Raw genomic sequence first — 21,758 nt, 5'->3', positions numbered from 1 at the left:
AACTTTGCAGCACCCAAATGTTAGACAAAGTTTGAGGTTTGCAAAGGATTCTGGGTAACAGAACCTGTTGAGAGCCACGCAGGTCATTCCATCCTAGATTCCCCTAGGTGTCTAGTTTTAAAAAATGCACAGGTTTGGTAGGTTTCCCTAGGTGCCGGCTGAGCTAGAGGCCAAAATTCACAGCTAGACAGTTTCCAAAAAAACCAGTCCGATTTCAGTGTAAAAATTTGATGTTTCCATGTTGCGTTTCCTGTCGCGGGCACTAGGCCTACCCACGCAAGTGAGACTTGGGGGAACACAGAATAGAAGAACAAGTGTTATTGCCCCTTGTCTTTCTCTACATTTTTTCCCTACAAATTTAAGACAGTGTGTAAAAAAGAAGTCTATTTGAGAAATGCCCTGTAATTCACATGCTAGTATGAGAACCCCGGAACTCAGAGATGTGCAAATAACCACTACTTCTCAACACCTTATCTTGTGCCCATTTTGGAAATACAAAGGTTTCCTTGATACCTACTTTTCACTCTTTATATTCCACCAAATGAATTACTGTATACTCAGTATACAATGAAAACCCATTGCAAGGTGCAGTTCATTTATTGGCTCTGGGTACCTAGGGTTCTTGATGAACCTGCAAATACTATATATTCCTGCATCCGAAAGAGTCCTACAGACGTAACGGTATATTGCTTTAAAAAATCTGCCATAGCTGGAAAAAGTTGTAGAAGAAAACGTGGACAGAAATGGCTGTTTTATTTTTCAACTCATTTTTAATATTTTTTAATTTAAGCTGTTACTTTCTGTAGGAAAACCTTGAAGGATCTAAACAAATGACCCCTTGCTGGATTCAGAATGTTGTCTACTTTTCAGAAATGTTTAGCTGTCAGGGATCCACCATTGGTTTTACACCCATTTCTGTCACTAACTGGAAGGAGACTCAAAGCACTAAAAGTATTTAAGATGGGGTACGTCCCAGTAAAATGCCAAAATTGTGTTGAAAAATGTGTTTTTCTGATTCAAGCCGGGCTGTTCCTGAAAGCTGGGAAGATGGTGATTTTAGCACCACAAGCCCTTTGTTGATGCCATTTTCAGGGGGAAAACCACATGATTTCTTCTGCAGCACTTTTTTCCCATTTTTCAGAAAAAAACACATTTTAACTGTATTTTGGATAATTTCTTGGTCTCCTCCAGGGGAGCCCACAAATTCTGGGTACCTTTAGAATCCCTAGGATGTTGGAAAAAAAGGACGCACATTTGGCATGGATAGCTTATGTGGACAAAAAGTTACGAGGGCCTAAGCGCAAACTACCTCTAAAAGCCAGAAAAAGGCTTGGCACCTGAGGGGTAAAAGGCCTGGCAGCGAAGGGGTTAAAAAAAAGTCCCTACATTTTGGCATCCTGACAAGCTAAGTACCCACTGCAGTATTTCTCATTACTCTAAAATATTTAAGTGATAACCCCTCCGTCCAAGCCTTCTCTCCCTCTGCAAGTGGGTGTGGGGGCATATCAAACCATTGACCTGTGTCAGTTCGATCAAAAGATGCACCAACACTTTCTACATCTTCATACTGTATACTTTTTATTATGATTCTATGCCTAATGTGTTGTCTGGTGAGTCATGTTCTGGATCCTCATTCATCTCGCTGCTATTATCTGCTGCTTCTCTGCAACCTGTTTGGGAATCCTTGCTGTTTCCTCATGTTCACTCTGCTCTTCTCTTGTTTCAGAGTCTTGGAATCAACGGAGGTGCTTTCAACAGATACCGATAGCAGCTCTGCAGAGGATAGCGACTTTGAGGAAATGGGAAAAAACATTGAGAACATGCTACAGAACAAGAAGACTAGTTCCCAGCTGTCTCGCGAGCGTGAAGAACAGGAGCGGAAGGAGCTTCAGAGGATGTTGATGGGGGAGGACAGCTGCCATGAAAGGGAGAAGCCCAAGAAGGACAGAAAGGACCGAAAGGGGATGTGTGAGTATACGTTACCGTCCATCAGCATTAGAACATGTAAATTCTTTCCCTGGCAAGAAGCACAGCTTGAGGAACATCTGAGTCAAAAGGTTGTTAACGGCAAAGTACCTGTGCGCCCTCATACAATTGTTCCCATGTTGGGAACAAAATAGTGACTAATGTACTCATCTGACAGAGCAAGCTCCAATTGGGAAAACTTGTCTCTGCAACAAGTAGCAGCTTCTTGTTTGAAAAGTGGCAGGACTGATAATTCCAAAGATACTTTTTATCAACATATCTGTGAATGAGTTCTGAAAAGCAAAACTTACAGTAGTGTGTGCTCTCCTTCTATAAACATAAGCTCATTTTGGATATATTTCAGAGATAAATCTGTTATGAACCATATTTCCAAATAAAAAGCAGTGCCACAGAATATAAACATGATAGTTTGGATGCAGAAGTTTATTGTTTTCCAGTTAAACTAGCCACTGCATTGAAAATAGCAGGAAAAAAGTCAAGATCGTGCCAAAGTTTTTCATGGCAAAGCAGTCAGTCTTGTCACAGGAACATAGGAAAAGGTTACATTTTGCAAGACCACAGGGGATGTCGCGTCAGTTCTCATTATGCTAATGAGGCCACTGGATTTGGGAAACAGGATTACATGGATTGTGGCTACTGAGTAGGATTCCACACCAAATGACAGCTGTCGGCCTAATCCGGGTTCTCTGGCTAACTAGCAGCGCCTCATCTTTGGCCAAGATGATTGCGGAATCCGGGTGCATGACACCAAGACCAAGACCATCCCTTTCTCTCAGGTACCAAAAAGTCTCATACAGGCAAAGACAACAGAGGTAGAATATAGTTCAATAAGGACTTATTGAAGTAACTGCATCATGGATAAAAAGGCATGTATTGCAATAACTAGGATGAAAAAACACAATAAAAGCAAACAGGTGACTAACAGAGTAAACACAGAAATAGTCCTACCACATTGTCACTAGGAGCGAGGTATATATTTCTCCTTCCTAAACTATCGCTGAGCATAGTGTAATAAGTTTAATCTGCACTTTGGGTTTCCCCCGGGGATACACCATCCCTCATACCTGGAGGACGAAGCCTGTAGTCTAGAGAGACGCCATCCCCATGTGGATCAGGGGTCCGGCCGTCTATGCAAGTAGCTGCAGCGAAGCAATCCGCATACAGTCGTCTTCTGGCTGGAATCTCCCTCTAACGTGTCTGGGACAAAGAGGTGTTTTTATAATAAAACAGATGACATTATAAGAAATATTCCCCACGTATGAATGTGTGTTTTCTGTGAATGTTGGAGACACAGCATACCACGTTTGTCAGCAACCCTATCTGACTGTAGCCTTGGAGAAAGCACAAAGTGAAATAAATGTCCTTCTAAGAACGTAATGCTTTCCTAGGCGAAAGTACAATGAGATAAAGAAAATAAAACAGCACCGCAAACGTTGCTATTGCTAGAAAAATAAAGCAATGCTGAATAAAATGTAACAGGTTTCAAGTGCACAGCGGCAGACCTAGTTAGCATAAAACAACGTGTCTGGAACATGGCTAAAATAGCTATACAACAGGGAGTTAAAGGGAAAAAAAACACACTCTTGGGACACTAGGCGATTGTGGGGCTCATTTCAGTTTGTTGAATCATCAAGTCATTGTTCTTGGGTTTTGAAGGTGAGATCTGCACCAAATATTCTCATCAGGATGCAGATGAGTGTGATGTTATTCTTTACTTTCCCAACTCTGAGACTCTATGCCAGGCCCTCTATGAAAAACACAAGCAACCCAAGACCGGTATCACCTGATTAGGCCTCTTCATTCATGTAGGAAGTTAGGTTCTGGTTGCAATGACCCTCCTCCGCACCTCCCCCCCCGACACACACAAGCACACACATACATGCTTTGCCTGTTTTTTGTTGCAACTTTGAATGAAGTGCACCTGTTTCCTGCTAACCAGGACCCCAGTGCCGGTGTTCCTTCCCTAAAACAAGAAACCAAGTGTCCAGGCCCTTTAGCACCCTTGTAAGTCCATAGTAAATGGTACCCCTTGTTTCCAGGGCCTCAGTAATGCAGAGGGTCCATCTGGCACCTGGACAGTGGCAACACATTTCCAGGCTGGGCATAACATTAGGGTGACGGTGAGCAGCCTGAAATGAACACAGCCTCAGAAATTCTGTTATCTTGTGTGTAAGGGAATTAGGAATTCTGGGGCAGGGTGATGCACACTTCCCAAAGGAAGAGGTCATCTAGGGATTGTAGTGACCACAAGGGTAAGTAGCCCATTGGTTACTACCCTTCACTCCCCTTAACACCCCCTGAATTGTGTATTTAGGGGACCCTCTTACACAAGGACTTCAGATCTTCACTGGGCGCAAAAGAAGGAGTGGACAAAGACGCCTGCTGATACGAGAACCGGGAACACAACTGACCTTTCCTGCCGCTGCAACATCCAAGAAACCGGAAGAGCTACCAGCACTCTGCAAATCACTAAGAAAAACTAATTCCCTTGGAGCAGAGGTGCTGCTTCCCTGCATCTCCAGGCAACCCAAGAAAGAACTGTGAGGACCCGGAAGCGCTAAAACCTGACGCTGGACCTTACCACTGCACTCCAGCTGCCTAGCACGAGCTGACTGAAGTGGGCCAGTGGTGTCAGCATTGTTCACAGGCTCTCCAGGGATGAAGCTCACCTTGAGTCTGCCCACTGTGGACTTCCTGACGGCGCTTGCAGCCTCTTTCTGCAGGCCCCCTCCAACCTCGAGTATACCCTGCACCGGAACCCGACACCAAAAGACACCACTGCACCCGAGCCCCACAGCTCGAAGAGACGTGGGCAAAGGAGTCCATACGTGCCCGAGGATTTTAACGCCCCACCCAGCCCCTGTGGATCCCACCGGTCTGGCTGCCCAGTCCCTGCTTGCAGCCTCTCTGCATGGACCGATCTTCATTGAAGTGAATGGTACACCTGACACCGTAACACATTTCTGCACCCAGATGCCCTAGAGCCCCCCGAAGTTAACTGCCGGTATGGCCTTGGACCTTGCGCCATACTCACCTCAAGTCCAGAAGAACAGTCCTGTAAGTCATTGCTAAGTACTCGTCTGTACGGTCTGTTCCTTTCCCATAGTATAACATTAGAGCACCTGAGGCTGAGAAGCACCGCTGCACCCGGACATCTCAGTGGCTCCTGAAGTGACCTGTTGGTGCTGCTTTGGACCTTGCCCCATACTTACCTTAACTCCAGAAGAGCAGTCCTGTAGGTCGGTGCTAAGTGCCCGAATGCAGTATATATTTATTTTCCCAAAGGATGACATTAGGGCACCTGACGCTGAAAAGCACCTCTGCACCCGGATGCCCCAGTTCCTCCCGAAGTGGTCAGTTGGTGCTGCCTTGGATCTTGCCCCATATTTACCTTAATTCCACAAGATGGGCCCGGTAAGTCGCTGTTGAGTACATATATACAGTATATGTTTTTCCCCCATAGGATAACATTACCACTCCAAAAACTGCACTGTAAACTTTTGAAAACTAAAAATTCATAACTCAAAAAGTACTCACCCGATTCTGATGATCTTGGTATCAAAATTTATATAAAAGTATGTGTAATGTTTATAAATTTGTGTTGGATTTCTTTGTGTGTGCCTTACGTGCTTAGCACTACCCTCTGATATGCCTAACTGCTCGACCACACTACCACAATAGAGAGCATTTGGGGCGTCATTTGTGCCTCTGTGATGCCTCTGGGGTTCGCCTGGACTCTTTACACAGTGCCCCTCTTTTTGGTCCACTATATAAAGAGCCAGCTTCCTACAAGTGGGGTGCAGAATGATGGGTTGGAATGCTTCCCTAAGCGATTCCCAGTGGTTATTCAAATTGCACGCATTCCTGTCATCACCTTTCTTGTGTTTGAAATAAATTCTTAAGTTGCCAGACGTGAATCCCCTGCTCACTGCGCCACTAGAACCAATCTGCCTTACTGAAGAGGCCCAAACGGGCTGAAACCGCTCTTGGGCTGTTTGTCTTCAGTTTCAGAGGAGACCCGCCTGGGCAGTTTGGGCTTGACTCTTCCGATTGGAGCAGGACCAAGGCTGATATGCATATGGCTGGGTTTAACCAGAGGCAGTTTGGTGATCGGTTGGAATGCTGCCCTGAGTGATGGCCAGCATCCCCCTCCCCCATCACCTATGTGTGAGTGAACATAAACAAGGTCATTGGTCGCAGTCATAAAGTGTCCACTCATCTCCTTCCTGACAAAAGTTCCTAAGCCATATAGGTAGGGAGACTTCATTTCAGGTTTTATGCCTGATTAGGGCAGTAGAGAGTTTGATGTGTCCATCAGGTCTTGTATGGAGACCCTTTGTAAGAAATTGGATCATTAGTTGCAAAAAACTTGAGTCTTCACAAGCAGTAAGACCGCAAGTTTCTCTTTACTGCTAACCAAGTACGCCATTCAGCACTTGACTCTCTGCGGGTAGCGAAGCAGAGCGGTCTGTGGACTACTTGGGGTAGGAAGTGTGGGCTACCGCGCCCAGCTCACCGCTACCCAGCAAGGACACGCAATAGAAAATTGTCCAATCAGTGCCTTTTCTTTTGAGTTGTAAAAGTAATTTTATTAGACACACACTCCTCAATACTATGCATTAATTTACAAATATATACAAACAATTAGATAGAGGTATCTATGTTGACACCCTCAAATTACTTTACACCCTTAGTGGGTCCTGAACCCTATAAACACGATAACATCCACCTATACTCTGTGCAACATCCCAGTCTAAGGGTGTGTCATCCATTATGCAGGCCAGGCCTACTGGATTTCTCAGGGTGGCAGCACTTCAGTAATGGTGGGCACATTATAATCCACCAGTGTAACACCATTGAAGTCCAGGAGCACTCCCAGAAGTAAAACCTTGTATTGTCAACATCAACATAGTCAATAAAGCAATATGTGTCCCAGAGCCTTTCTTTAGCTTGTATTAGTCTGATATTGCAATCATAGGACCAAGCAATAGATGTCCCTGCACCCTAGAGCCCAAGAGTAACAGCTGTGTCTCTAAAGAGTGCTTTAAAAGTAAGGCAGCCCTTTCCAAGGATCAGGGATTCAGTTCCATGGAAGAGGTTGGGTTAGTTTAGAAGGGCAATTTCTGTGGGGCTGCTGCACACAGTTTAAACACATTGGTAGTACACTTGCCCATCGCGGGGCAACCACAACCAAAATAATCAAATATCAGCCCCATCGCAGGAGCTTATGGGGGGCTCTTTCACAGGAGCAATAAATAATTAATGAGAGGCTTTGTCCGCTCCCATTTTTCATCCGGCGTTGCATAAATATTTTTTTCTTCTTTTCTTTTTAAATCCCTGGAGCCCGTGCCCACCAGGACCTGGACGTTATCACTGTTGATGGGGGATGCAAGGGGAGCCCCAAGGCGCCATGGCTCACGTTTCCTTAGTACAGCGTGGGTGCAGGGCAATGCTCTCCTCTGCTTGCACAAACTGTTAGTTTCTCCTTGGCTCCAGCCCAGAATCTGAAGCAGCGAGGTTCTCTCCTTCCCGTCCTGGCTACCTGCAGGAGGCAACATACCAGCTGCCCCCTTGTATCCACCACCATCACCAAACACATGTGGGCAGGCACAGTGCCTGGCGTTTGGTCATCTCTCAGTATCCCAGGGAATGGGTTCCTCAGGACAATCAATCTCACACCCGGTCCTGGTATACAGGTCTCCCGGGGGCCCAAAGGTTGGTTCATGGAGAGGCGGGCCCCCATGTATGCCTCTTCAAATCAGAATGAATAAATAAAGATGTCCTTCGGATCCTTTGCCTTAATTGGTACCTCGCTGAACACTGTAGCCTGGAGGAAAACTGTCCATTTATGCATAGTTCACCTATAATGTGTAATACAGTGTACGGAACACAGACCTTCAAAAAGCACTACAGATGTACACCACGAATGCCGACTCACAATATACAGCTGTAGGAAAGTACCATCTTGCCTGGCATGTTACCCCCATTTTTCACTGTATATATGTTGTTTTAGTTGTATGTGTCACTGGGACCCTGGTAACCCAGGGCCCCAGTGCTCATAAGTGTGCCTGAATGTGTTACCTGTGTAGTGACTAACTGTCTCACTGAGGCTCTGCTAATCAGAACCTCAGTGGTTATGCTCTCTCATTTCTTTCCAAATTGTCACTAACAGGCTAATGACCATTTTTACCAATTTACATTGGCTTACTGGAACACCCTTATAATTCCCTAGTATATGGTACTGAGGTACCCAGGGTATTGGGGTTCCAGGAGATCCCTATGGGCTGCAGCATTTCTTTTGCCACCCATAGGGAGCTCTGACAATTCTTACACAGGCCTGCCACTGCAGCCTGAGTGAAATAACATCCACGTTATTTCACAGCCATTTTACACTGCACTTAAGTAACTTATAAGTCACCTATATGTCTAACCTTTACCTGGTAAAGGTTAGGTGCAAAGTTACTTAGTGTGAGGGCACCCTGGCACTAGCCAAGGTGCCCCCACATTGTTCAGAGCCAATTCACTGAACTTTGTGAGTGCGGGGACACCATTACACGCGTGCACTACATATAGGTCACTACCTATATGTAGCTTCACCATGGTAACTCCGAATATGGCCATGTAACATGTCTATGATCATGGAATTGCCCCCTCTATGCCATCCTGGCATTGTTGGTACAATTCCATGATCCCAGTGGTCTGTAGCACAGACCCTGGTACTGCCAGACTGCCCTTCCTGGGGTTTCTCTGCAGCTGCTGCCAACCCCTCAGACAGGCAGCTGCCCTCCTGGGGTCCAGCCAGGCCGGGCCCAGGATGGCAGAACAAAGAACTTCCTCTGAGAGAGGGTGTGACACCCTCTCCCTTTGGAAAATGGTGTGAAGGCAGGGGAGGAGTAGCCTCCCCCAGCCTCTGGAAATGCTTTGTTGGGCACAGATGTGCCCAATTCTGCATAAGCCAGTCTACACCGGTTCAGGGACCCCTTAGCCCCTGCTCTGGCGCGAAACTGGACAAAGGAAAGGGGAGTGACCACTCCCCTGACCTGCACCTCCCCTGGGAGGTGTCCAGAGCTCCTCCAGTGTGCTCCAGACCTCTGCCATCTTGGAAACAGAGGTGCTGCTGGCACACTGGACTGCTCTGAGTGGCCAGTGCCACCAGGCGACGTCAGAGACTCCTGCTGATAGGCTCCTTCAGGTGTTAGTAGCCTTTCCTCTCTCCTAGGTAGCCAAACCCTCTTTTCTGGCTATTTAGGGTCTCTGTCTCTGGGGAAACTTTAGATAACGAATGCATGAGCTCAGCCGAGTTCCTCTGCATCTCTCTCTTCACCTTCTGATAAGGAATCGACCGCTGACCGCGCTGGAAGCCTGCAAACCTGCAACATAGTAGCAAAGACGACTACTGCAACTCTGTAACGCTGATCCTGCCGCCTTCTCGACTGTTTTCCTGCTTGTGCATGCTGTGGGGGTAGTCTGCCTCCTCTCTGCACCAGAAGCTCCGAAGAAATCTCCCGTGGGTCGACGGAATCTTCCCCCTGCAACCGCAGGCACCAAAAAGCTGCATTACCGGTCCCTTGGGTCTCCTCTCAGCACGACGAGCGAGGTCCCTCGAATCCAGCGACGCTGTCCAAGTGACCCCCACAGTCCAGTGACTCTTCAGCCCAAGTTTGGTGGAGGTAAGTCCTTGCCTCACCTCGCTGGGCTGCATTGCTGGGAACCGCGACTTTGCAGCTACTCCGGCCCTTGTGCACTTCCGGCGGAAATCCTTCGTGCACAGCCAAGCCTGGGTCCACGGCACTCTAACCTGCATTGCACGACTTTCTAAGTTGGTCTCCGGCGACGTGGGACTCCTTTGTGCAACTTCGGCGAGCACCGTTTCACGCATCCTCGTAGTGCCTGTTTCTGGCACTTCTCCGGGTGCTACCTGCTTCAGTGAGGGCTCTTTGTCTTGCTCGACGTCCCCTCTCTCTGCAGGTCCAATTTGCGACCTCCTGGTCCCTCCTGGGCCCCAGCAGCGTCCAAAAACGCCAAACGCACGATTTGCGTGTAGCAAGGCTTGTTGGCGTCCTTCCGGCGGGAAAACACTTCTGCACGACTCTCCAAGGCGAGAGGGATCCGTCCACCAAAGGGGAAGTCTCTAGCCCTTTTCGTTCCTGCAGAAACCTCAGCTTCTTCTGTCTAGTAGAAGCTTCTTTGCACCCGCAGCTGCCATTTCCTGGGCATCTGCCCATCTCCGACTTGCTTGTGACTTTTGGACTTGGTCCCCTTGTTCCACAGGTACCCGAGATTGGAAATCCACAGTTGTTGCATTGCTGGTTTGTGTCTTTCCTGCATTATTCCTCTAACACGACTCTTTTGTCCTTAGGGGAACTTTAGTGCACTTTGCACTCACTTTTCAGGGTCTTGGGGAGGGATATTTTTCTAACTCTCACTATTTTCTAATAGTCCCAGCGACCCTCTACAAGGTCACATAGGTTTGGGGTCCATTCGTGGTTCGCATTCCACTTTTGGAGTATATGGTTTGTGTTGCCCCTATCCCTATGTTTCCCCATTGCATCCTATTGTAACTATACATTGTTTGCACTGTTTTCTAAGACTATACTGCATATTTTTGCTATTGTGTATATATATCTTGTGTATATTTCCTATCCTCTCACTGAGGGTACACTCTAAGATACTTTGGCATATTGTCATAAAAATAAAGTACCTTTATTTTTAGTATAACTGTGTATTGTGTTTTCTTATGATATTGTGCATATGACACTAAGTGGTACTGTAGTAGCTTCACACGTCTCCTAGTTCAGCCTAAGCTGCTCTGCTAAGCTACCATTATCTATCAGCCTAAGCTGCTAGACACCCTATACACTAATAAGGGATAACTGGGCCTGGTGCAAGGTGCAAGTACCCCTTGGTACTCACTACAAGCCAGTCCAGCCTCCTACAACAGCCTACCTAGATCACTACCAATCCTGTAAGAGTCCCTTCTTCGACAGGCTTCTGGTGTACGGGTACCAGGCGGTGCAAGACAGGCTGCACATGTGCGTACAGGTGTGTGCTCATGTGTAAGGAGCTCAGAACCTCCTACCCTAGCCGTGCATTATCTTAAAAAGTGGTCTCTTCAGGTTAGCACTTTCAGTCCATTTAATGTGATTTCACCATGAGTGAGACTCCGGTAGTGGCTCACTCAGTAAAAGGCCAAAACACAGTAGTTAAAAGCAAAAATCCCAGGGAGATTCAGTGGGCGGAACCCACTTTGTAACGCTCGTTGGTTTGAAACCTTCTGTTACCTTCTCATCTCTGCAGATCAGCGTAGAACTGCTTTCTCCTCCTGTTGCCCGTTCCTCTACATATTTGATCAATTCACTAATTGTAGCAGGCTCTGCGCTACTGGCTAGATGGCTGGCCATTGCCTAGCGAACAATAACGTCAGCTGTGCCGCTCTTTTAGTACTTTGAGTTTAGTTGTGAATGTGGCTATGGCTAGTAAACAAGTGCTAGGTTGAAGCACAGTTATTTAGTGGTACTGTTGTTACTTTCAGCTACCTCCCCCCATATATCTGGAGATCTGTGCAGAGCCATTTCACATGTGTAAAGCTAGCTCTTGATTATCATTTGGAGAATTCTGGTTTGTTTGAGTTTACTCTGTGTAATGTGTTTGGGGCTGCATACGTGTGATGAAAAATGTCATATTGTTTGAGGTAGAACCGTGCATTGCTCAAGGACTTTCTTGTATTTGTCAAGGCTCTGTGACAATCCCATTCCATAATCTCCATCCTGCAATCCTTCTCCCATTTTTTTTTTCCACTGGTAGGGACAAACTAATCTTTAAATGTTACTCATCTGTAAAGTTAAGTTTCAGTATAGTATGTCTCCAAATATTTCTCCATTCAGTACCATCATACCAACAACAGCTCGAGTCTTAGCTAAATCAACAAACACGTAAAGCCTCCTTCTACCCTTTCGTTCAGGTCCATCATCATGTAAACGTTAAAGAGAATTGTGATGGGACTGATGAAAATGGGGGGCGAATAGTTTTTTGCATAATGGTGTTGAATGGAGGAATATTTTGAGGTCTGATGTATTGAAATTACGTGGAGGAGACATCTTATAACATATTAGAGAACCCCTACTATTTGTTAGAGCCCTTAAAAAATGACAGGACGCTGCCAAACACATGATGACTTGGCTCATTTGCAAACATTGTGGTTGAAAATTGGACTTGCGTCATTTACAAGCTACAGTTGATAAAATGAATTCAAGGGCTACAGCCTCATCGAAGATGAAACTGGGACTATACCAAATCTACCATTAATTTCAAATGTCAATGAGAATGATAACTTTTCTGCTATAAGGTTAAATGTGCAATAGATTTATGAGAAAGTATATATCTTTATGTTCGGTGGCATGTGTAGCTGCAGATACACATGCTGTGCACATCCCGCCATCTGGTGTTGGGCTTGGAGTGTTACAAGCTGTTTTTCTTCGAAGAAGTCTTTTCGAGTCACGAGATCGAGGGACTCCTCCCATTTCGGCTCCATTGCGCATGGGCGTCGACTCCATCTTAGATTGGTTTTTTTCCGCCATCGGGTTTGGACGTGTTCCTTTTCGCTCCGTGTTTCGGGTCGGAAAGTTAGTTCGAATCTCGGAAAAATCGTCGGTATTGTTTGCGTTCGGTATCGGGTTAGTTATAACAGATCGACACCTACTTTTGAAGAGCTCCGGTGGCCCTTCGGGGTTTTTTCGATCCCCCCGTCGGGCCTGGTTGGCCCGGCCACGTGTCTCTTCAAGGCTGATGGAACGGACCCCATTCCGCTTCTGCCCAAAATGCCATAACAAGTATCCATATACAGATCAGCATCTGGTCTGTAACTTGTGTCTATCTCCAGAGCACAAGGAGGATACCTGTGAAGCCTGTCGAGCGTTTCGGTCGAGGAAGACATTAAGAGACCCAAGAGCAAGAAGACTGCAGATGGCGTCGGCGCCGACAGGACAAGGGCGTTTCCAGGAGGAAGAAGAAAGCTTTTCCATCCATGAATCGGACTCGGACGAGCTCGATCCCGAAGAAACGCCGAAAACCGTGAGTAAGACGTCGAAACATAAAACTCACGAGAAGACAACAAAAGCCCAGGGGACGCCACCGCCAACAGGCCATGGCTTAACCCGAAAAATAGGTGACCGATCATCGGCACCGAAAAAGGGCACGCTGGTGGCGAAGTCATCCGACTCCGGTCGAGATACCGCCACACAGCAATCTCGAGCCGGACTACACCCAAAGACGGCTCCACATCCAAAAAGAAACGGGAAAGATCAGCACTCTCCCTCCTATTAGGATGAAACGCAAACTTGCCTTCCAGGAGAAAGACAAGCAGCCACAGGCAAAGGTGGCTAAACAAGTAACCCCGCCACCATCTCCACAATGCTCTCCGCAACCATCACCGGTAGCCACTCCACCTATGATGCAATCGCCGACCCACACAGGGATGAGTCAAGATGACCCTGACGCATGGGACCTTTATGATGCACCAGTGTCAGAAAATAGTCCTGACTGTTATCCAGCTAGACCGTCGCCACCAGAAGATAGTACAGCCTACGCACAAGTGGTGTCGAGGGCAGCGGCATTTCATAATGTCAGCCTACATGCAGAGCCCATTGAAGACGACTTCCTATTTAATACACTGTCGTCCACACACAGCCAGTACCAGAGTCTTCCCATGCTACCTGGGATGCTCAAACACTCCAAACAAGTGTTTCAGGAGCCTGTAAAAGGAAGGACCATTACTCCAAGAGTGGAGAAAAAATATAAACCGCCACCAACAGACCCCGTGTACATCACACAACAGCTAACACCGGACTCAGTTGTAGTAGGGGCAGCTCGCAAAAGAGCAAACTCACATACTTCAGGAGATGCACCACCTCCAGATAAGGAAAGTCGCAAATTCGACGCAGCAGGCAAAAGGGTGGCGGCACAGGCAGCAAACCAGTGGCGTATTGCAAATTCACAGGCTTTGTTGGCCAGATATGATAGGGCTCATTGGGACGAAATGCAACATTTAATAGAACATTTGCCCAAGGAGTTCCACAAAAGAGCACAGCAAGTAGTTGAAGAAGGACAGAGTATCTCCAACAATCAGATACGGTCAGTTATGGATGCTGCAGACACAGCTGCTAGAACTGTCAACACAGCGGTAACAATAAGAAGACATGCATGGCTGCGTACATCAAGATTTAAACCAGAAATACAGCAAGCTGTGCTCAATATGCCATTTAACGGACAGCAGTTGTTTGGGCCGGAGGTGGACACTACTATCGAAAAACTTAAGAAGGACACTGACACGGCCAAAGCCATGGGCGCACTCTACTCCCCACAGAGCAGAGGCACATTTTGAAAAACACAGTTTCGAGGGGGGTTTCGAGGGCAAAGCACAGAACCCACGACCTCACAAACAAGGCCCACTTATCAGAGCCAATATCTGCGTGGAAGTTTTCGGGGACAATATAGAGGGGGACAGTTCCAAAAAAATAGAGGAAAGTTCCAAAGTCCCAAAACTCCTCAAAATAAACAGTGACTTACAAGTCACCCATCCCCAACACATAACACCTTTGGGGGGGAGACTAAGCAAGTTTTACAAACATTGGGAGGAAATAACAACAGATACTTGGGTCCTAGCAATTATCCAGCATGGTTATTGCATAGAATTTCTCAAATTCCCTCCAAACGTCCCACCGAAAACACACAATATGTCAAAACAACATATAGATCTTCTAGGACTAGAAGTTCAGGCGTTGCTACAAAAAGAAGCAATAGAATTAGTACCAAACCAACAGAAAGGAACAGGAGTTTACTCTCTGTACTTTCTCATACCTAAAAAAGACAAGAGTCTGAGACCTATATTAGATCTCAGAACATTAAATACCTACATCAAATCAGATCACTTTCACATGGTGACATTACAAGACGTAATCCCACTGCTCAAACAACAAGACTACATGACAACACTAGACCTAAAGGATGCATATTTCCATATGCCGATACATCCTTCACACAGAAAGTACTTAAGGTTTGTATTCCAAGGAGTACACTACCAATTCAAGGTGTTGCCGTTCGGAATAACAACTGCGCCAAGAGTTTTTACAAAATGCCTAGCAGTCGTAGCTGCACATATCAGAAGGCAGCAAATACATGTGTTCCCGTACCTAGACGATTGGTTAATCAAAACAAACACGCTAGAACGGTGTTCACAACACACAAAGTATGTCATAGAAACCCTCCACAAACTAGGTTTCTCAATCAACTACACAAAGTCACACCTTCTGCCACGTCAAACACAGCAATACTTATGAGCGACAATCAACACAGCAAAAGGGATTGCCACGCCAAGCCCACAAAGGGTTCAGGCATTTCACAATGTAATACAGGCCATGTATCCAAATCAAAAAATACAAGTCAAAAAGGTAATGAAACTTCTAGGCATGATGTCCTCATGCATAGCCATTGTCCCAAACGCAAGGTTGCACATGCGGCCCTTACAACAGTGCCTAGCATCACAGTGGTCACAGGCACAGGGTCAAATTCTAGATCTGGTGTTAATAGACCGCCAAACATACACCTCGCTTCAATGGTGGAACAGTATAAATTTAAACCAGGGGCGGCCTTTCCAAGACCCAGTGCCACAATACGTAATAACAACAGATGCCTCCATGATAGGGTGGGGAGCACACCTCAATCAGTACAGCATCCAAGGACAATGGGACATACAGCAAAAACACTTTCACATAAATCACTTAGAACTATTGGCAGTATTTCTAGCGCTGAAAGCATTCCAACCCATAATAAGCTACAAACACATCCTTGTCAAAACAGACAACATGACAACGATGTATTACCTAAACAAACAGGGAGGCACACACTCAACACAGTTGTGTCTCCTGGCACAGAAAATATGGCATTGGGCGATTTACAACCACATTCGCCTAATAGCACAATTTATTCCAGGAATTCAGAACCAGTTGGCAGACAATCTCTCACGGGATCACCAACAGATCCACGAATGGGAGATTCACCCCCAAATACTGAATACTTACTTCCAAAGTTGGTGAACGCCACAAATAGATCTATTTGCAGCAAAGGAAAACGCAAAATGCCAAAACTTCGCATCCAGGTACCCACAAGATCAGTCTCAGGGCGATGCCTTATGGATGAGTTTGTCAGGGATATTTGCTTACGCTTTTCCCCCTCTCCCACTCCTTCCATATCTAGTAAACAAGCTGAGTCAAAACAAACTCAAACTCATACTAATAGCACCAACATGGGCAAGGCAACCTTGGTACACAACACTACTAGACCTCTCAGTAGTGCCTCATGTCAAGCTACCAAACATACCAGATCTGTTAACGCAACACAAACAACAGATCAGACACCCAAATCCAGCATCGCTGAATCTAGCAATCTGGCTCCTGAAGTCCTAGAGTTCGGACATTTAGACCTTACACAGGAATGTATGGAGGTCATAAAACAAGCTACGAAACATACCACTAGACATTGCTATGCAAATAAGTGGAAAAGATTTGTATATTACTGCCACAACAATCAAATTCAACTCTTACACGCATCTGCCAAAGACATCGTAGGATACTTACTACATTTGCAAAAATCAAAGCTAGCTTTCTCTTCCATTAAAATACATCTTACAGCAATTTCAGCTTACCTGCAAATTACGCACTCAACTTCTCTATTTAGAATACCAGTCATAAAAGCATTTATGGAAGGTCTAAAGAGAATTATACCACCAAGAACACCACCAGTTCCTTCATGGAACCTTAACATTGTCTTAACACGACTCATGGGTCCACCTTTTGAGCCCATGCACTCTTGTGAAATGCAATACTTAACATGGAAAGTTGCATTTTTAATTGCCATCACATCTTTAAGATGAGTAAGTGAGATTCAAGCATTTACCATACAAGAACCATTTATTCAGATACACAAGCATAAAGTAGTTCTACGAACAAATCCTAAATTTTTACCAAAAGTCATATCACCGTTCCACTTAAATCAAACTGTAGAATTACCAGTGTTCTTCCCACAGCCAGACTCTGTAGCGGAAAGAGCACTACATACATTGGACATCAAAAGAGCGTTAATGTACTACATTGACAGAACAAAACTAATTCGCAAAACAATTATTTATTGCTTTCCAAAAACCTCATACAGGAAATCCAATTTCTAAGCAAGGCATTGCTAGATGGATAGTTAGGTGCATTCAAACCTGTTATCTTAAAGCTAAAAGAGAGCTGCCTATTACACCAAAGGCACACTCAACCAGAAAGAAAGGTGCTACCATGGCCTTTCTAGGAAATATTCCAATGACAGAAATATGTAAGGCAGCAACATGGTCTACGCCTCACACATTCACCAAGCACTACTGTGTAGACGTGCTAACAACACAGCAAGCCACAGTAGGACAAGCAGTACTACGAACATTGTTTCAGACTACTTCCACTCCTACAGGCTGAGCCACCGCTTTTGGGGAGATAACTGCTTACTATTCTATGCACAGCATGTGTATCTGCAGCTACACATGCCTCCGAAAGGAAAATGTCACTTACCCAGTGTACATCTGTTCGTGGCATTAGTCGCTGCAGATTCACATGCGCCCACCCGCCTCCCCGGGAGCCTGTAGCCGTTTAGAAGTTGATCTTGAACATCTGTATATTTGTAAATATATATATTACTTTAAACTACATTATGTACATACGTATTCACTCCATTGCGTGGGCACTATTACTAGCATATACAACTCCTACCTCACCCTCTGCGGGGGAAAACAATCTAAGATGGAGTCGACGCCCATGCGCAATGGAGCCGAAATGGGAGGAGTCCCTCGATCTTGTGACTCGAAAAGACTTCTTCGAAGAAAAACAACTTGTAACACTCCGAGCCCAACACCAGATGGCGGGATGTGCACAGCATGTGAATCTGCAGCGACTAATGCCACAAACAGATGTACACTGGGTAAGTGACATTTTCCATTTCTATCGAAATGTGTCAGTAAAATAAAGGATTTTTGTAAATGTATTGGGATGTATTTTCTTCTAAAATTTATGAATATATGGATTGTTGAGGATTGATTAATTGCTCCCTGTAGGAAGCTGGGCTGGTGTGTGGTGGGTCCCTAAGGTACTTAAACCTTATTCCAGGTCCAGGTATCCCCTCTCAGTGAAGTGTAGGCAGTGTTTGGAAGTCAGGCTCTCTAGGGGTAGCTGTGAATGAGCAGTCAAGGCTTATGTAGGATACATGCAAAGCTCATGCAATACCATTGTAGTCACACAGGACTCTCACACATGAAAGAACCACACAGTATTACAAAAATAAAGGTACTTTATTTTTGGTCACACAATACCAAAAAGTACTAGAAGGGCAGCCCTCCAATAGGAGGTAAGTAATACACTAAATATATGCACTAGTAAACAGTAATAGGCAAAGAAAAGGTTAGAACAAAGTGCAAATGCAGTTAAGCAACAGTGTCCCTAGGGGGAGCCCAAACCATATACTAAAAAAATTGAATTCGAACACAGGACCACCACTCAGGTAAGTGGAATGTGTAGAGGGGAGCTGGGAGTACCAGAAAACCACAGAGGTAAGTATTACAGTTCCCCCGGCCGCCAGGACAAGGAGAGTAGGAGTAAATCAATGAAATTTCCCCAAACCACCCAAAAGGAAAAAAATGAAGAAAATGGAGAAAAGAAGACACCCAGACAAGACTGCAAGAAACTAGCGGTGGATTCCTGGAGAGGAAGACCTGTGGAGAGAGGGGACCAAGTCCAAGAGCCACAGTGGAGTCCAGGAGGAGTAGGAGCTACTACCCACCCAGCTGTACTTGCAGGAGTTGGTCGACGGTGATGAAGAGAAGGTCAGCACTGCAGCTCTGGAGCCGGAGAAGAGTTCCTGATGGATGCAGAAGATGTCCCATGCTGGAAGGAAGATTGCAGACATGTGTCAGTGCAGGAATTCCACCAACAAGCCTTGGCAAAGGCAAATTTGCGGTTAGTGGAAAAATGGTGCTGCTGGGCACCAGCAAGGCCCAGGAGTAGTCAACCCAGGACGGTAAGTCAGAGGGGACCCTCAGGGACAGAGAGAGCCAACAGGAGCAGAGGCAGCACCCACAGGAGCCTCACACGACGGGGACACAAGTCGCAGAAGGAGCCCACGCAGCACACAGAAGAAGGGTCCCATGCCGCAGGAGAACCACGCAGATGGCTATGCATCGCAGGAAGGAGTCCTGAGGGCTGGAGCTGCATGTAGCCTGAAGTTCTCTTGGAGGAGATGCAAACAAGCCTGGGGAGCTGCAAGAAATGCAGAGCTACTGCCCCTCGTGGGAAGGCAAGGGCTTACCTCCACCAAAGTTGGACAGCTGGTAGAGAGGACCAAGGGGACTACTCAGGACCACCACCCGTGATGCAGGATCCGCGAAGCTCCGGATGATAGGAGATCCACACAGCCGGTTGTCGTTGCAGTAGGTGCCTGCAGATGCAGGGGTGTGACGCCTTCACTCCAAGGGAGATTCCTTCTTCCTTCTCGTGCGGACGAAGACTTGCCGCCCTCAAAGGATGCACAGCTGGGAAAATGTTGCAGAAGCTGTAAGGAGCTGTGAAAACAATGTTGCAAGATTGTCAGTTCCTGGGGGGTCCATTCGCGGTTCCAGTAGCTTGAAGTCAAAGTGGAGGTTGCAGAGGAGTCCTGCTGGAATCTTGCAAGCCGAATCTGAGGACCCACCCAAGAGAGAGACCCTATGTAGCCCTGAAGGGGGGGGGGGTGACCACCTATCAGGAGGGGCCTCTGACGTCATCTGCCTGGCCTGTCCACTCAGAAACTCCCAGAGGTCCCTGCCAGCATTGGATTTAAGATGACAGAACCCATGGATCCTCTGGAGGAGCTCTGGTCCCCTTTCCATTGTCCAGTTTCGAGCCAGGGCAGGGCCTGGGGGTCCCTGAGCTGGTGTGGACTGGTTTATGCAAGGAGAGCACCAAATGTGCTCTTCAAAGCATACCAGTGGCTTGGGGAGGCTGCCCCTCCCAAGCCAGTCACACCTATTTTCAAAGGGAGAGGGTGTCACCTCCCTCTCCCAAAGGAAATCCTTTGTGCTGCCTTCCTGAGCTTGATCAGATCAAGCAGCAGGAGGGCAGAAACCTGTCTGAGGGGCGGCAGCAGCAGCTTGGGCTGCCCGGAAAACCCTAGAAGTCTGGTGGTAGCAATGCTGGGGGTCCTCTAAGGAACCCCTAGAGTGCATGGAATCATACTTCCAGTACTGACAACAGTATTGGGGTATGATTCCCACATGTTTGATACCAAACATGCCCAGGTTCAGAGTTACCATTATGTAGCTGGACATAGGTAGTGACCTATGTCCAGTACACACATAAAATGGTGTCCCTGCATTTTCGAAGTCCATGAAAATGGCACTGCAGTTCGTGGGGGCACCTCAGCTAGTGTAGGGGTGCCCTCACACACAGTTACTTGCACCCTGCCGTCTGGGCTAGGAGGGCCTGCCATTGGGGTTTCTTATAGTGACCTGGTGCAATGACCTATGGTGAAAGAGGGTGTATGCACCCTTTCACGCAAGCCTCAATGGCAGGCCTGCAGAACCTTTTGCATTGGCTCCCTGTAGGTGGCATGCTGCAGCCGATGGGGATCTCCTGATACCCCAATGCTCTAGGTACCTGTGTACCATGTACTAGGGACTTACATAGGGGCACCAGTATGCCAAGTGTGGGGTGGAAAAGGTACACTTAAAAGTTTTAAGGGAGAGAGCATAACCACTGGGATCCTGGTTAGCAGGGTCCCAGTGGATACAGTCAAGCACACTGACAACAGGCAGAAAAATGGGGATAGCCATGCCACGAAAGAGGGTACTTTCCTACACTCCCCTTTAGACTGATTTAATCATTACATTTTATGTTGAATTCTGCTTCTTCAGGGGAAGTTCCCCATCACACTGTCTCTTATTTGACATTCTGATCAATAGATTTTTCTGTAGATTCCACCTTATGAATTATCCTTCCATGCTTCAGACTTGTCTAAAAATTATTTTGCAGCAATATTTCTCCAGAGCCACCAGATGGGTCTGTGGGGCTTTAGCTGGCACTCTGCCTCTGGACATGACACCACAGTATATTGGGCTCCAGCAGTCATGCTGGCGTCTCTTGTGTTTTTCCATGCCTCCTCATTGCGGATCCCAGGCTCGTTCTCTCTGTCTCATTGGTGAAATTACTCAGCATTTCAAAAGCACTTGGGTCACATGTCTTCCTCGAAAGTTTCAGGGTTTAACCCATGTTAAAGGTGTCACAAGAAGATGTTGGCAGACCCACTTGGCATCTGCATGTCATGTCTGGAATCAGCAAATTATGCCACGGCCATCTATTTCTGTGCCTCCATGCACCTGGGTGACATCAAGGAACGAAAGGATCTCTCCCTCATCTCCAGGTATGTCACCTGTCAGGCACGATCCCTTAAGAGATTGTCTCATAAAAAGGACACTAGGATGAAATGTCTTCTTGGGTGAAATAGTCCCATTCACTGAACCATTCGTAGTCTCTGCAAACGTTTCCTGATGCTTGACTCTTCCTCATTGTTGGATTAGATCCTCCCACTGAAAAGATGAGATTGGAGTTTCTGGCTCATTCAGATCATCCCCCGCAGGTAGGGCCTTTTGGCTGGCTAGATTGAATCTGTTCAGTACAATTCGGGTATTACTGGGATGCCCCCCACTCAAGATGGAGCAT

The 21,758-nt window shown here is 46.5% G+C and overlaps 1 protein-coding gene across 2 annotated transcripts in view; it reads left to right on the top strand.

Moving 5' to 3' along the window:
• The window catches only part of TAF1 (TATA-box binding protein associated factor 1), a 290,896-nt gene that overhangs the window by 130,269 nt on the left and 138,869 nt on the right, over positions 1–21,758 (top strand). For both annotated transcript variants that reach the window (XM_069209109.1, XM_069209102.1), the window contains exon 23: positions 1,727–1,968. In XM_069209109.1, coding sequence (XP_069065210.1) covers positions 1,727–1,968 — 242 coding nt within the window. The remainder of the gene's footprint in view (positions 1–1,726; positions 1,969–21,758) is intronic.

Source organism: Pleurodeles waltl, chromosome 2_1 (genome assembly GCF_031143425.1).
Source record: "Pleurodeles waltl isolate 20211129_DDA chromosome 2_1, aPleWal1.hap1.20221129, whole genome shotgun sequence".
NCBI lineage: Eukaryota > Metazoa > Chordata > Amphibia > Caudata > Salamandridae > Pleurodeles > Pleurodeles waltl.
The sequence above is the reverse complement of the archived record's forward strand: the minus strand, read 5'-3'. Positions and strand labels throughout refer to the sequence as shown.